Below are 13,989 nucleotides of genomic sequence, written 5' to 3'. Positions count from 1 at the left end.
AACAGCAGCAGCAACAAGATCATTTAGTTGATGCTTCAGATAATCAGAAAATAGCCGCAGCTCAATTTAGAGATGATGTTAAAATTATGATAAATAAAATTCAACGAAAGATGTCAGAGATCAGATACACAGATATGAACAAAAGAAAAAATGTCAACAAAATTTCACATCCGTACAAAATCTCCAAAGACCTGGAGTTAGCAAATAAAGCTTTAAAATATATATTAGAAAAAAGTAGTCATAATCTTACAGATTTAAATGTTATGATTTACAAATTTGCAATTGTTATTGCAGGAGAAAAAGATGAAAAAGTGGAGTCTTATCAACACATAAAGATTCAACCTTGGAAGAAAAGAATACAACAAACAATTGCCAATTACAGAAAGGAACTTGCTTTGATAAAAAAATTTATGAAAGGAAACTCTAGTCCTAAGATCACAGATGAGGTGAAAATTATGAAGTTAAATTAGACAAATTAAATGAAGTCCAGACAACAATTATAATGAAATTACAGGCTAAAGCGCAAAGACTTAGAAGATATACTAGACGTAGTGATCAATTTTTACAAAATATAATGTGTAATAATAGTAGCAAAAAATTTTACAGAAAAATAAAAAACAAGAAAGAAGAAAGTATTGATCCTTCTTCATTGACAGAAATTGATGGTTTCTGGAGACAAATTCTTGAAAATAGGGTATATCACAGAAATGAAGCAGACTGGATTACAGATGTAAAAAGATCACTTAATCATTTGGAGGAAAGTTAGTGGAAAGACCTCACACTTGATGAAGTCACTAAAGCTATTAAAAAATCTTCAAATTGGAAAAGCCCAGGACCAGATAGAATACAAAACTTCTGGATTAAAAAACTATCAGTGATTCATCCTTCATTAACAGAGGCTTTCAATGCAATAATTAAAGATGCAACACTTATACCAAAATGGCTGACAGAGGGAGTAACGTATTTATTGTCCAATGGATCAGACACTAGAGACCCTAGCAAATGTAGACCAATAACATGTTTGCCAACGATGTTTAAAGTTCTCACCAGTACTATAACAGAAAGAATATATGACTACCTACTTGCGAATGAACTGTTTCCTCCAGAACAGAAAGGATTCAAAAGATCTTCGAGAGGATGAACATGGCAATTATCGGATCAGCAATAAAAGAAAAAAGAAATCTAAATATAGCATGGATCGATTATAAGAAAGCATTTGATAGTGTCCCACATTCCTGGATTTTGGAAATAATGTCTATATATAAATTGCCAAGTGATATCAGAATATTCATTGAAAATTCAATGTCTAATTGGAAAACCAGAATGTGTCTCTACCACGACAATGGTTTGTTAATCACGGACATTATACAAATAAAAAGAGGAATTTTTCTAGGAAACTCACTTTCACCATTGTTATTCTGCATGTCTTTATTTCCACTTACTGGTATCCTTAACAAGCAGATGTTAGGTTATAAAATATATGATCAATGTGTTGGCCATTTACTGTACATGGATGATCTGAAACTATTCATGCCAAACGAAGATCAACTAAGAAGAGCACTACTGATTGTGAAGAACTTTAGTACAGATATACAAATGATGTTTGGAATAGATAAATGTGCCACCATAGAAATAAGGAGGGGGACAGTGATGCTAAATGATGGTGTTGATGTTGGTCCTGAAACTCATATCGGAGGTGTTGATGCAGAGGAGACGTACAGATACCTGGGAATGGAAGAGGTGGGAGGAATTCAACAGCAAATGATGAAGGAGCAGATAAAAAAAGAGTATAACAATAGAATAAGATCCATATTAAAGACCCAGTTGAATGCCAAAAATAAAGTGATAGCCAAGTGATAGCAATCCCGGTTATGATTTATAATTATGGTATTCTTGAATGGCGGAGATCCGAACTGCAGGCGATAGATAGAAAAACAAGAAAATTACTCACAATGGGAGGAGCACACCACCCAAATGCAGATGTTGACCGACTATATATTAGCAGGAAAGATGGTGGAAGAGGCCTTATTGGAATTGAAGATTCATTTGAAAAATCTCTGATAGATCTCAACTCTTATATTCAAGCAAAACAAGATAAACATGTTGAAATAATTGCGAAAGCTGATGAAAATAAAAAGAAATATTCAATTTTAAAGGAAGTGGAAAAAATAAAACGTCTGTACTCCATTCATGAAGAAATTATTAAGAAAGATTTTAAAAAACTACAAGAAAGCAACCACAAAAATAGATACAAATGCAAATCACTCCACGGTCAATTTATCAACAGTATAGATAAAAAAAGGAATTGATTTAACATACACATGGAAATGGTTACAAAGTTCAGGTCTGAAAATAAAAACGGAGAGTCTTCTGATTGCAGTACAAGAGAAGGCTTTGATCACAAAGTATTTTCAGAAAAAAAAATTTAAAGCAAAAAGTGGATGATTTATGCAAGATGTGTCACAGACAAGTTGAAAGCATCAGCCATGTGATATCAGGATGCACAGTAATGGCACCAACAGAATACACTAAAAGACACAATAAGGTTGCAAGTTATCTTCATTGGATGATGCGCGGAAATTTTGGACTGGAAACAACTGCAGAATACTACAAGCACGAACCACAGAAGGTTACAAACTATGACAATGGAAAGATTCTATGAGACACCCCAATAATAACTGACAGAACTATTTAGGCAAACAGACCAGATATAATTATCTATGATAAAAATGAAAACATATGCTTACTGATTGATGTAGCGGTGCCCGATGATAATAATGTTATACAAAAAGAGATTGAAAAATTTGCAAATATATAGATCTTCAAATTGAAATACAAAGAATGTGGCATACAAAAGCAAAAGTAATTCCAGTAGTAGTGGGAGCTCTTGGGACAGTTAGTAAAAATTTGAAAGAAATGCTAAAGAAATTACCAGCCCTGGCTGAAGTTCAGAAGATAGCATTACTAGGAACAGCAGGAATTATAAGAAAAATACTTGGATGAATCTCTTTGGGATCTGGGTGAACCCTGGATTCACCATCAACCAGCTTATTTTCCGAATTTATGCTATATATATATAAATTCGGAAAATAAGTTTATTTTGAATTTTAATAAACTAAACGAATTTATGCTATATATATATAAATTCGGAAAATAAGTTTATTTTGAATTTTAATAAACTAAACGTTCATCAAAAAGTTTTAGTGAGAAAAATTGAAAAACGATATATATATATATATATATATATATATATATATATATATATATATATATATATATATATTGGATTAAGACTGTCAGAAATGCAATCTTTGGAAAATGGCGGAAGGAATAATTGTCGAGATTAAAAGCGATAAAAAAAACGTAATTTATACGTTATTGTGTTATATTTGGTACGTTCGAAACCAGATAAATGAAAAGGAAATGAAAACTTCTCTTTGCGAATTTTTTGAAGTTGACGACGTAAACCAAAGTGCAAAGTTTTTGCATCATGAAGCCAGCACATTATCGCTCAGCCTGCCGGAGTTTTTCGAAGACGTTGACAAGAATATAATGTGGGACGAATTTCTTAGTATATGTCGGTTAATTTTTGAAACTAAAGTCGAAGACAAATTTCCCTGTTTTCTCGCTGATGACTTGTGGAAAGTTACTTATTGTGACAATAAATTCGAGAAATTGTCAGCTGAACAGGTGAGGTTGCAAAAAAGTGTAATTCAAAATAGTCCGGCCGTTCTGGAATTTCTTGAAAAGCATGGCAATATACTAAGTGATGTCCAAAAAAAGGTGAACAGTATCGTGTGCAGTGATGTATGCGCTGATGGAGATTCAGATGCTGATACATCAGTCGCTAAAAATTTGTCTGACATTGCTGAAGATGGTAACAATGATGTTGGAAATTTCATAACAGTCAGACGCAAGAAAAGAAGTCCATGCAAGTCCATGTTGTCATGCAAAATTGGGTTTTCAATAACAACAGCAAAAGTGGCAGCACCAGAAATGCCGATGTCAATGTCAGGACATGTTCTGATGTGAAACAATGATATTGAACTAGTGTAATGTTTTATTTGCAAACTTATCTGCAAGAATACATTGTATATTCATTTAATGTACATTGTGGATAAACTGTTGACGTTTGACAATCATTTCTTTAATTTATTGTTACTGGATTTTGAGAGTGCCTGTGAGATTTCATTTGATAGGCGCTATACAAATGCATTTAATAATAATAATAAAAAAAATAATATATGTATATATATATATATATATATATATATATATTCGTTGGTCCTGGGCATGACATAAAACTGCATCCACGCTTCCTTGCGTGCTTTTAAGCGAAAGGCTAGGCCCATCGCTTATAACTGGTGGTTGTCCTCAGGATTGGTGTTCGGATGTAAAAACTTTTTCCCAAATTACTTTTATGTCATCACAAAGAAAACAACGGCCCCTAGTCCCCAGCAGGCCTTAAGTGGTCAAGGGGTGCCAAGAATCTCTGGGAAGTATGCAATAGCGGAGGGATGTTGCAGAAAAATTCAGAGTGGCCCCTCTATGGTACAACTAGAGTAATTTAGAATAATACAGCTGTAAGTAAAAATGTTTGCAGGATAAAACGAGTGTATGTGTGGAATTTGCACGAGGTATGCAGTTTTATTGTATTTTATTTTATTTAGTTGAACGGACAATATTAATGTATATTATCGAAATGGATATAAGTGTTGTAGATGTGTAGGAAATTATCCAATGAATATGAAAGTATGCATGATAAATGTGTATACACATGTGTAAAAACAGTATTAATATTAAATATGAAATAGTGGGGCCAGCGACGTAACGACTGTTGTTTCAGGACGTCGGGTCAAAAACTTCGCATTAGCCGGTTTTAATGTATTCAACGTCGAACAATACTCGTATCGTTGTTGTGCGCATTGACGACCTGGATCTTCATCGAAAACGACAGTGGGTGTGAGGTCGCGGTATTGCGAAAATAGTTTAAGAGTGTGGTCAAAACAGCTGAGTTGTTTATTTAGTGAAGGTTGAAGTTTATTGATATGAAGGGCCTCTTTAATTTTTAGACGGAGTGGATTACGTTCAAAATCAAACACAGTTGTGTTTGGATCCAGTATTGCTCTACTAAGAGGCAAATGATGTACTTGTTCAATATGTTCTTTAATGACGCCGTCTTGTGTATGCATGGTGAGTCTTCTAGAGAGAGTAGTTCTCGTGTGACCGATGTAACTCTCCACAACTTTGTGTGGCATAGGGCAATCGAATCGGTACACGAGGTTCGTCTTCTCTAGTTTATTTGATGGTCGAATGTTATTCTTGATTATTAAATTAGACGTCCTGTTAGTGTTATAATAAATTATTAATTTTAACCAACTGTTGTTGTTGTTGTTAGGAATAGAGATGTTTGTCTTAATGATATGTTTAAGTTGTGAATTGTCGATTTTGTAATTTTCGTGCATTTGATTTAAGTAATATAAAGGTATGACTGTCTTTGATGAAGGTGGAGTTATTGGAATTTTGATTTTTCTTAAATACTGATTAATGGTACTGTCAATAAGTTTATTAGAGTAATTATTATTTATTAAGAATTGTTTTATACGAATAAGTTCAGTATTAAATATATTAGAATCAGAAGAGAATGAATAAATGAATGAATAAGTTAAATACAACATTATTTTTGTAGCCATCAGGACAATCAGATATATTGTTTAATACCTGACCAAAATTCGTAGGTTTAACGTAAACTTTAGAAGTTAATTACAACATTAATTGGGCGGCGTGATGGCTCAATGGCTAAAGGCGCCTGGTCTTGCTATTGCAATGACTGGGTTCGAATACAAAGAGATCCCCGCCTATCATATGCAATGTGTATGATGCGTGGTTTGCACGCGTATTCATATACGCTGTGTGTGTTTGTCGTTGAAACCTCTGAAGCTAACGCAAGAGAGAGAGAGAGAGAGTAACCTTTTAACCTTTAATTGTTGATCTTTCTCTTCGATCAAACAGTCCAGAAAAGCTAACCTTTTATTCATGCTAAATTCGATGGTAAATTTGAGATGAGAATTGTTCTGAAATCTATTTTGTAGGTTGTAGATGTCAGCAACGGATTTGCAAATGATGAAAATGTCATCGACATAGCGTGCGTATATTAAAGGCTTATTTGCAGAATCTGCAAATATCCTAGATTCAAGTTCAGCCATATAAAACTCTGCAAATAGCGGTCCAAGTGGTGACCCCATAGTTACACCATCAATTTGCAAGAAAAGTGAACCGTCGGGTGTGGTAAACGGGCTTTCAACCGTACCTAATTTTAAGAGATCGATGAGTAGATTGGGTGGAATATCAAGTTGCGGGAGTGTTGGATGGTTGTAAACGTAATTACAGATGATTTGAATAGTATAGTCGATGGGTACGTTAGTAAATAAACTCTCAACATTCAACGAGGTTATATGCCCGACGCATCTTTTATTATCATTAATGATGTCGATAAATTCAAAGCTGGATTTAACAGAATAGGTGAGAGGTACATAAGGCTCAAGAAGTTTGTTGATTGCCTTTGCTAATTGATATGTGGGTGTGGGACGTCTGAGCAGAATGCAGCACAGATGTTTGAAGATTGGAACACCAGACTCGACAATCATGGATTCAAAGTCAACATCAGCAAAACCAAAGCAATGAACACTGGTGAACCCATCCGATTCACAGCTACTGGACGATGGCCCTGTTCAGTTTGTAAAGCTGGTGTAGGTAACAATTCAATCAAGTGTCAGCAGTGTAACCAGTGGTGTCACAAACGTTGTTAAAAAATAATTGGTACTTTATCTAAAGTGTCCAATTTTGTTTGTCCTGCTTGCATCAATCCTCAACAACAAATTCGAAATAGCACTGTTTTTGAAGCCATCAAGGTAGAGAAAGTCACATCGTTTCAATATCTAGGGGATGTTCTGGATTGTACTGGAAGAGCTGAAGCTGCCGGTCGAGCACCCATACGTGCAGCCTGGAATAAATGGCATCTCCTTGTCTCTATATTGATGCGGCGTGACATCCCACTACCATTACGATCAAGACTTTAAAAATCTGTGATACGTCCGGTGTTGTTATATGGTGCAGAAACATGGCCAATGACAACCAAACTGGAACAACAACTTCAACGAACCGACACGAAAATGCTCCGATGGATGCAACGAATTAGTCTGAAAGACCACATCAAATCTACCGAAATCTTGCTTCGTGCTGGTTTAGATGATATAAAGGACGAATGCCGGCAACACCGTCTGAGATGGTTTGGTCATGTCAAACAAAGTGGAAACAGTGCCATAACTTTTCTTTCAGATGTTGAAGTACCTGGCACACGTCCCAAAGGCCGTCCAAAGAAGTCCTGGTCGCAAACAATCGAGCAAGACATGAAAGCTCTAAATTTAAATGAAATGGATACAACTGAGATCGTCTAATTTGGCGCAAAAAGTTGTTGGCAAAGAGAACAACGTCCTACCTCGGGAAACCGGGTCTCTGGACGCAAAACGAAGATTGATTGATTGATTGATTGATTGTAGGACATTGCGAGATAATTGGTCGTAATGGGTTATTCGGTTCGTGTGTCTTGACATTGCCGTAAATGTAACCAGGACTGTATTCGCCATGTATTTGTAGTAGTCAGTTTTGTTCATGACGACATACATGTTAGATTTATCGGACTTACGAACAACAATGTCCGTATTGTTGCGTAAACTTTTGCGTAAACCCGATGTCCTGAAACAACAGTCGTTACGTCGCTGGCCCCACTATTTGATATTTAATATTAATACTGTTTTAACACATGTGTATACACATTTATCATGCATACTTTCATATTCATTGGATACTTTCCTACACATGTACAACACTTATAACTATTTCGATAATATACATTCATATTGTCCGTCCAACTAAATACAATAAAATACAATAAAACTGCATACCTCGTGCAAATTCCACACATACACTTGTTTTATCCTGCAAACATTTTTACTTACCGCTGTATTATTCTAAATTACTCTAATTGTTTCACGTAAATATTCCTCTATTTATTTATTTTAATATTAAACTATAACTTATTTCACTAATTATTCAATTTCATCTGCATTGCAAGGTCACATTTTGCTTTTAATGTAACTCTTCGAATTATTTATTCATATATTACTGTTTTATTTCGCCTCTTTTAAATCACAACACGTAACTTTTTAGGTACTATTGTATTTTATTTTATTTTATATGGTTTAAATTTCCATTTATTTTAATATTAACATTTGTATCTCACACAAGGCTCTGAAGATGGTGTTTACACCGAAACACCGTTGTTAGTCAGCCAAACTATGTCACTAGTTCTCAATAAATATGATTTACAACAATTCCATATTGTTGAGTGTACTTTTAAAAAGTTAATTAACGCGAAGTGGGCAAAAATATTCAATGAAATCTGCATAGCTGATAACCTCGTCCCAATATATATATATATATATATAATATATATATATATATAATATATATAGTAACATATAGATACATGTATATAAATATATAACATAGCATCTTCATAAATATTAAATAAATAAAAAGCTTGTTTGAGTCCCTCATCGTTGTTCATTTTGTACTCGTTGTTCTGGCCGATGTTATTTCAATTATTAAATTAGAAATTTATTAAGTTCTTTTCTTATAATTTTTTTGATTATAATTATGCTTATTTGGCCAGCAGGCCTTAAGTGGTCAAGGGGTGCCAAGAATCCCTGGGAAGTATGCAATAGCGGAGGGATGTTGCAGAAAAATTCAAAATGGCCCCTCTATGCTACTTAAACTTGGAACGCTCAATGTTGGATCACTGACTGGCCGCAGCACGGAAATGACAGTGTACAAAATGCAATAGCTGAAAAGAAAGTTGCATACAAGCAATGGGACAAATCAAAGTCTGTTGATGACCATAAAATTTTCCGTGAGAAGAACAACTATGCATGACGTCAAGTTGCACTGGCTTGGACAGATCAATGCAAAGAGTGGCTCACTAAAAGCAAAGGTGAACAAATGAAATCTCTGTATTGTATAGCAAAACAAGCAAAACGTACGAAAAAAGACATAGTTGGTGCCTCATATATTAAAAATGACAAAAATGTGATGGTTCTTGAACAAGATGAGATCAAGCTACAGGGGAGAGAATACTTCAACCGTCTGTTAAACGAAACAAATCCCATCAATGTTAACTTTGACGCTCCACCCATCGAAGGTCCGATTCCAGACATCACTGTGGAGGAGCTTACAGAAGCTCCAGATTTCCACATACAGCGTTCACTAGGGTGTCCTGAAAAGAGCCTTTTCCAAGTCTACAAAGACATGGAACAGACGCTTTTGCATTGCATTGCCATGTATTTTTTCTGTAGTTGACGAATGATATAGATAGCATCAATGATGGATCTCCATGCCATGAAGCCGTACTGGTAACCACCTATTGAAACGCGCGACAACAGTCTTCTCTCAATGACTTTTTCAATAACTTTTAGGGGGTGTTCCAGAAGTGCATCAAAGTCCACCCCAATAGGGTTTGTTTCATTCAATAACCGATCGAAGTAATCCTTCCAGTGATCCTTCACTTCATTCTGCAAGGTTATTATTATGATTTTATTATTCTTTATGCATGTGTGCATATCTTTTTTTAGTGTTTTGGCCTGATTTGCTATTTGGTAGAGTGACCGAATTTGTTTTCATTTATTTCCAGACTACCATACCTTGCATTGATTTTCACGAGCTATCGCAACCTGATATTACGCTTCTGGGTTCTTTTATCGGTATGTCTTTTGATCTTCACCAGTCTTCATTTTCTGCCGTTGTTTGAAAGCTGCTTTTTTACTGGCAATACATTTTGCACAGTCTCGTTTCACCACTAAGTTTCGCAGTTGTCCTGGCGTTTTGGTCCAGATTTCCACATACAACTGTTGCAGCGTTCACTAGGGTGTCCTGAAAAGATTTCCAGGTTATGTCTACCTTCTCCAGACGATCCAGCTGTGCCGATACCAACTCCTCGAATTTCTTCCTGAACGCGGGGTTCTCCAGTTTCTATGTCTTTATTCTAGTAGGCATTCAATCAGTCACAGGGCGTGGTCGTTCCATGATCATATCGGCCACCAGCACTCGGTGTTGAGGGATGCATGCTTCGCCTGGAATGATTTTGGTATACCTGAATAGTCGTCTGTGTTGTCGTCTGACGACAATAAAGTCAGTTTGTGGGCATGACATCCCGCTTTTATATGTAATCAAATGTTCTGCCCTCTTCTTGAAGTAGGTGTTCAACAGAGAGAGTTCATGGCTTTCAGCAAATTCCAGAACCCGTACACTATCTTCGTTTGAGACCCGTAGCCAAAGCCTCCATGGACATCGTGGAACCCATTTGCTTTCTTTCCAACATAGCCGTTGAGGTCGCCACATATCGATAGTATCTCTGATGATGATGTTTTCCTGACGTCATCTGAGAGTGTGTTCCAGAAGTCATTTTTGGCGCCTTCAGATTCACCGATCTGTGGTGCATATGCAGAGAAAACAGTCAGAACCTGTTTTCACATTCTGAGTTTAATCAGCATTAGGCGTGAGCTGATTCGAGTCGCCTCCAATACATTTTGTGCTAGTGATTCTCATACGAAGATTCCCACTCAATTTTGGACTGTCTTTTGGTTATTCCAGAACAAATTGTAACTCTCAATGAGAGACACCATTTGATTTCTATCTTGTTTCCTGCAGAGAACAGATGTCGACCCTGCGCCTTTCTAGCATGTCGACGATCTCCATGGAGCTTCCAGTAAGCGATCCAGTTTTTAAAGTGCCAAGTCTGATATTCCAGTAGGGGGACTCCCGATTTTCTGCAACATACCTCCTCTGTTGCGTACTTTCTGGATATTGTCACCTCTTGACCATTTAAGGTTTTCCAGTGAATAGGGAATCTTTCCTTTTTTTGTGATGACATGGAAGATGTTTTGGTCAAAAAATTTTTATATCTGGAATTGCCCAATTCCTAACGACAACTACCAGTTATAAGCAGTGGGCCTAGCCTTTTTGCTGGAAGCACACAAGGCAGTGCGGTTGCAGTTTATCTCGTGCCCGTGCTGTTGTAAGCAGAGCACTTAGCCTTTGGGTCAAAGGTCCCTGTCCCACAAGGCAGTGGATTTAGAATAGAAGATCATCAGCTGTTAAAGCCGTTGTTCTAGGATCCTCCTACTCGTTCACCGTTGTATTCTTTCTTCTGCTACAGTTGGTTCGCGTCATATTATTTCATATTATTCGATGAAATCCCAGAAGGTCTCCCTGCCCAGGACTTTCCACTATCTACCAATTGGGGACGATCCTTATAGCCGGTGCGCCCCAGCATGAAGGATCTCCTTCCAACATATATATATATATATATATATATATATTTATATATATATATATATATTTATATATATATATCTTTTATTGTTTTATATATATATATATATGTACGGTTGAAGATTACACCCCATTTTGCAGTTAGAAGTTTTTTAAATAAAATTTCAACAACACGAAGCGGTTTTGTTTCAACTTTATTAAACTGTGAAGTTTAATAAAGTTAATGCCATCGTCGGAGCCTAGATTGTAAAACCAAATGAGGAGTTAATAATATAAATTATAAGAAATAGAAAATAGAATATTAGATATTAAAATGAATAAATAAATGAATAACAGCCTATATTTTAAAATTAACTCATTATATTGTTGAAAATAAAATAAACGAATAAATTTAAAAGAAAAATTATGAATAAAATTGTTTGTGTATTATCGTAGTTGAAGTGTAGAAAGTTAGCATAGTGACAAGAAGTAATGCAGAAATTATGGGAAGTCGATAATAATATTTAATGATATGACAATTTATAGAAGAATTATTAGATATTTAACAATTGGATATAATATTATTTAGCAATAAATATGTATAAAGAAATATTAAGGCGTGGCAAATAATGAAGTTAGTGAACAAATTGTTTGAGTTTTATGGCGTAAAGAGACAAACGGATTGTTGTTAATGGTGCGTTCTTGTGTGTTATATTCGTATTTATATTTGGTGTGTAGTTGCTGTCTATTGATGACAGCAATATAACACACAATACGCTTCATGTTGTTGAAATTTTATTTAAAAAACTTCTAACTGCAAAATGGGGTGTAATCTTCAACCGTACATGTTTATCTGAGAACCTCATACCAAATTATATATATATATATTTATATATATATATATATATACATATTGTTTTAAGACTGCCAGAAATGCAATTATTGATGAAAGCCACAGCATGTTCGGCGTTAGTTAACTTTCTGTTTAACTTTTCGATTCTTCTAACAGTTGATCGTAAATCATTCTCATGTTTCTTGAGTTCAAAACCAAAATCTCATTGAGAGAAGATTAACGTCGTGCATCACAATCGGAAATTATCAATTTAGTTTCCTAGCGAGTTAATCAACAATTCATGCAATTCACATCCTTCGGCAACTGCAAGAGAAGTACCTCGCAAAGCATCAACAACTATCACACATTTTTGTAGACCTTGAAAAAGCATTTGATCGAGTTCCCCGTGAAGCAATCAGGTGGAGTCTACGTCGACAACTCATTCCAGAATATCTTGTTCGACTTGTGATGGAAATGTATACGAATACTAAGACTCTTGTCAGCACAACGGTTGGAAACACAGAAGTATTTGACATCGGCGTTGGAGTTCACCAAGGCTCGATTCTCAGTCCACTGTTATTTATAACTGTGATGGAAGAAATCACAAAACCGATACGCACTGGTGACATTTGGAATCTAATATATGCTGATGGTATCGTTTTAACAGTCGCGTCTGAGCAGAATGCAGCACAGATGTTTGAAGATTGGAACACCAGACTCGCCGATCATGAATTCAAAGTCAACATCAGCAAAACCAAAGCAATGAACACTGGTGAACCCATCCAATCCACAGCTACTGGACGATGGCCCTGTTCAGTTTGTAAAGCTTGTGTAGGCAACAATTCAATCAAGTGTCTGCAGTGTAACCAGTGGTGTCACAAACGTTGTTCAAAAATTATTGGTACTTTATCTAAAGTGTTCAATTTTGTTTGTCCTGCTTGCATCAATCCACAACAACAAATTCGAAATAGCAATGTTTTTGAAGCCATTAAGTTAGAGAAAGTCACATCGTTTCAAGATCTAGGGAATGTTCTGGATTTTACTGGAAGAGCTGAAGCTGCCGGTCGAGCACCCATACATGCAGCCTGGAATAAATGGCATCTCCTTGTCTCTATATTGATGCGGCGTGACATCCCATTACCACTACGATCAAGACTTTATAAATCTGTGATACATCCGGTGATGTTATATGGTGTAGAAACATGGCCAATGACAACCAAACTGGAACAACAACTTCGCCAAACCGATATGAAAATGCTCCGATGGATGCAACGAATTAGTCTGAAGGACCACATCAAATCTACCGAAATCCTGCGTTGTGCTGATTTAGATGATATAAAGGACGAATGCCGACAACACCGTCTGAGATGGTTTGGTCATGTCAAACGAAGTGGAAACAGTGCCATAACTTTTCTTTCAGATGTTGAAGTATCTGGCACACGTCCCAAAGGCCGTCCAAAGAAGTCCTGGTCGCAAACAATCGAGCAAGACATGAAAGCTCTAAATTTAAATGAAATGGATACAACTGATCGTCTAATTTGGCGCAAAAAGTTGTTGGCAAAGAGAACAACGTCCTACCTCGGGAAACCGGGTCTCTGGACGCAAAACGAAGATTGATTGATATTAATTTAATTTGAACTTTTTTACTAGATTAGGACTTTATCGGTTTAAGTTTGAACTCTGCTATGATGATTCTGAATTATTCGAGACTACGATCATTTTAACTGTTGGCAAGGGGTTTGCCTAAGCCGTTTCTCTTAAATAAATTAATAAATAAATATTGCAGATAA

At 35.9% G+C, this 13,989-nt stretch overlaps 1 protein-coding gene across 1 annotated transcript in view; it reads left to right on the top strand.

Moving 5' to 3' along the window:
* Positions 1 to 13,989, top strand: part of HELRODRAFT_62030 (hypothetical protein) — a gene marked incomplete at both ends in the record, with an annotated part of 80,675 nt that overhangs the window by 19,889 nt on the left and 46,797 nt on the right. Inside the window, one exon of the mRNA XM_009010624.1 lies at positions 12,798 to 12,870. Within this exon, the coding sequence (XP_009008872.1) occupies positions 12,798 to 12,870 (73 nt within the window). The remainder of the gene's footprint in view (positions 1 to 12,797; positions 12,871 to 13,989) is intronic.

Source organism: Helobdella robusta (assembly GCF_000326865.2).
Source record: "Helobdella robusta unplaced genomic scaffold HELROscaffold_1, whole genome shotgun sequence".
Lineage (NCBI taxonomy): Eukaryota > Metazoa > Annelida > Clitellata > Rhynchobdellida > Glossiphoniidae > Helobdella > Helobdella robusta.
This window is presented reverse-complemented; position numbering and strand designations above follow the sequence as displayed.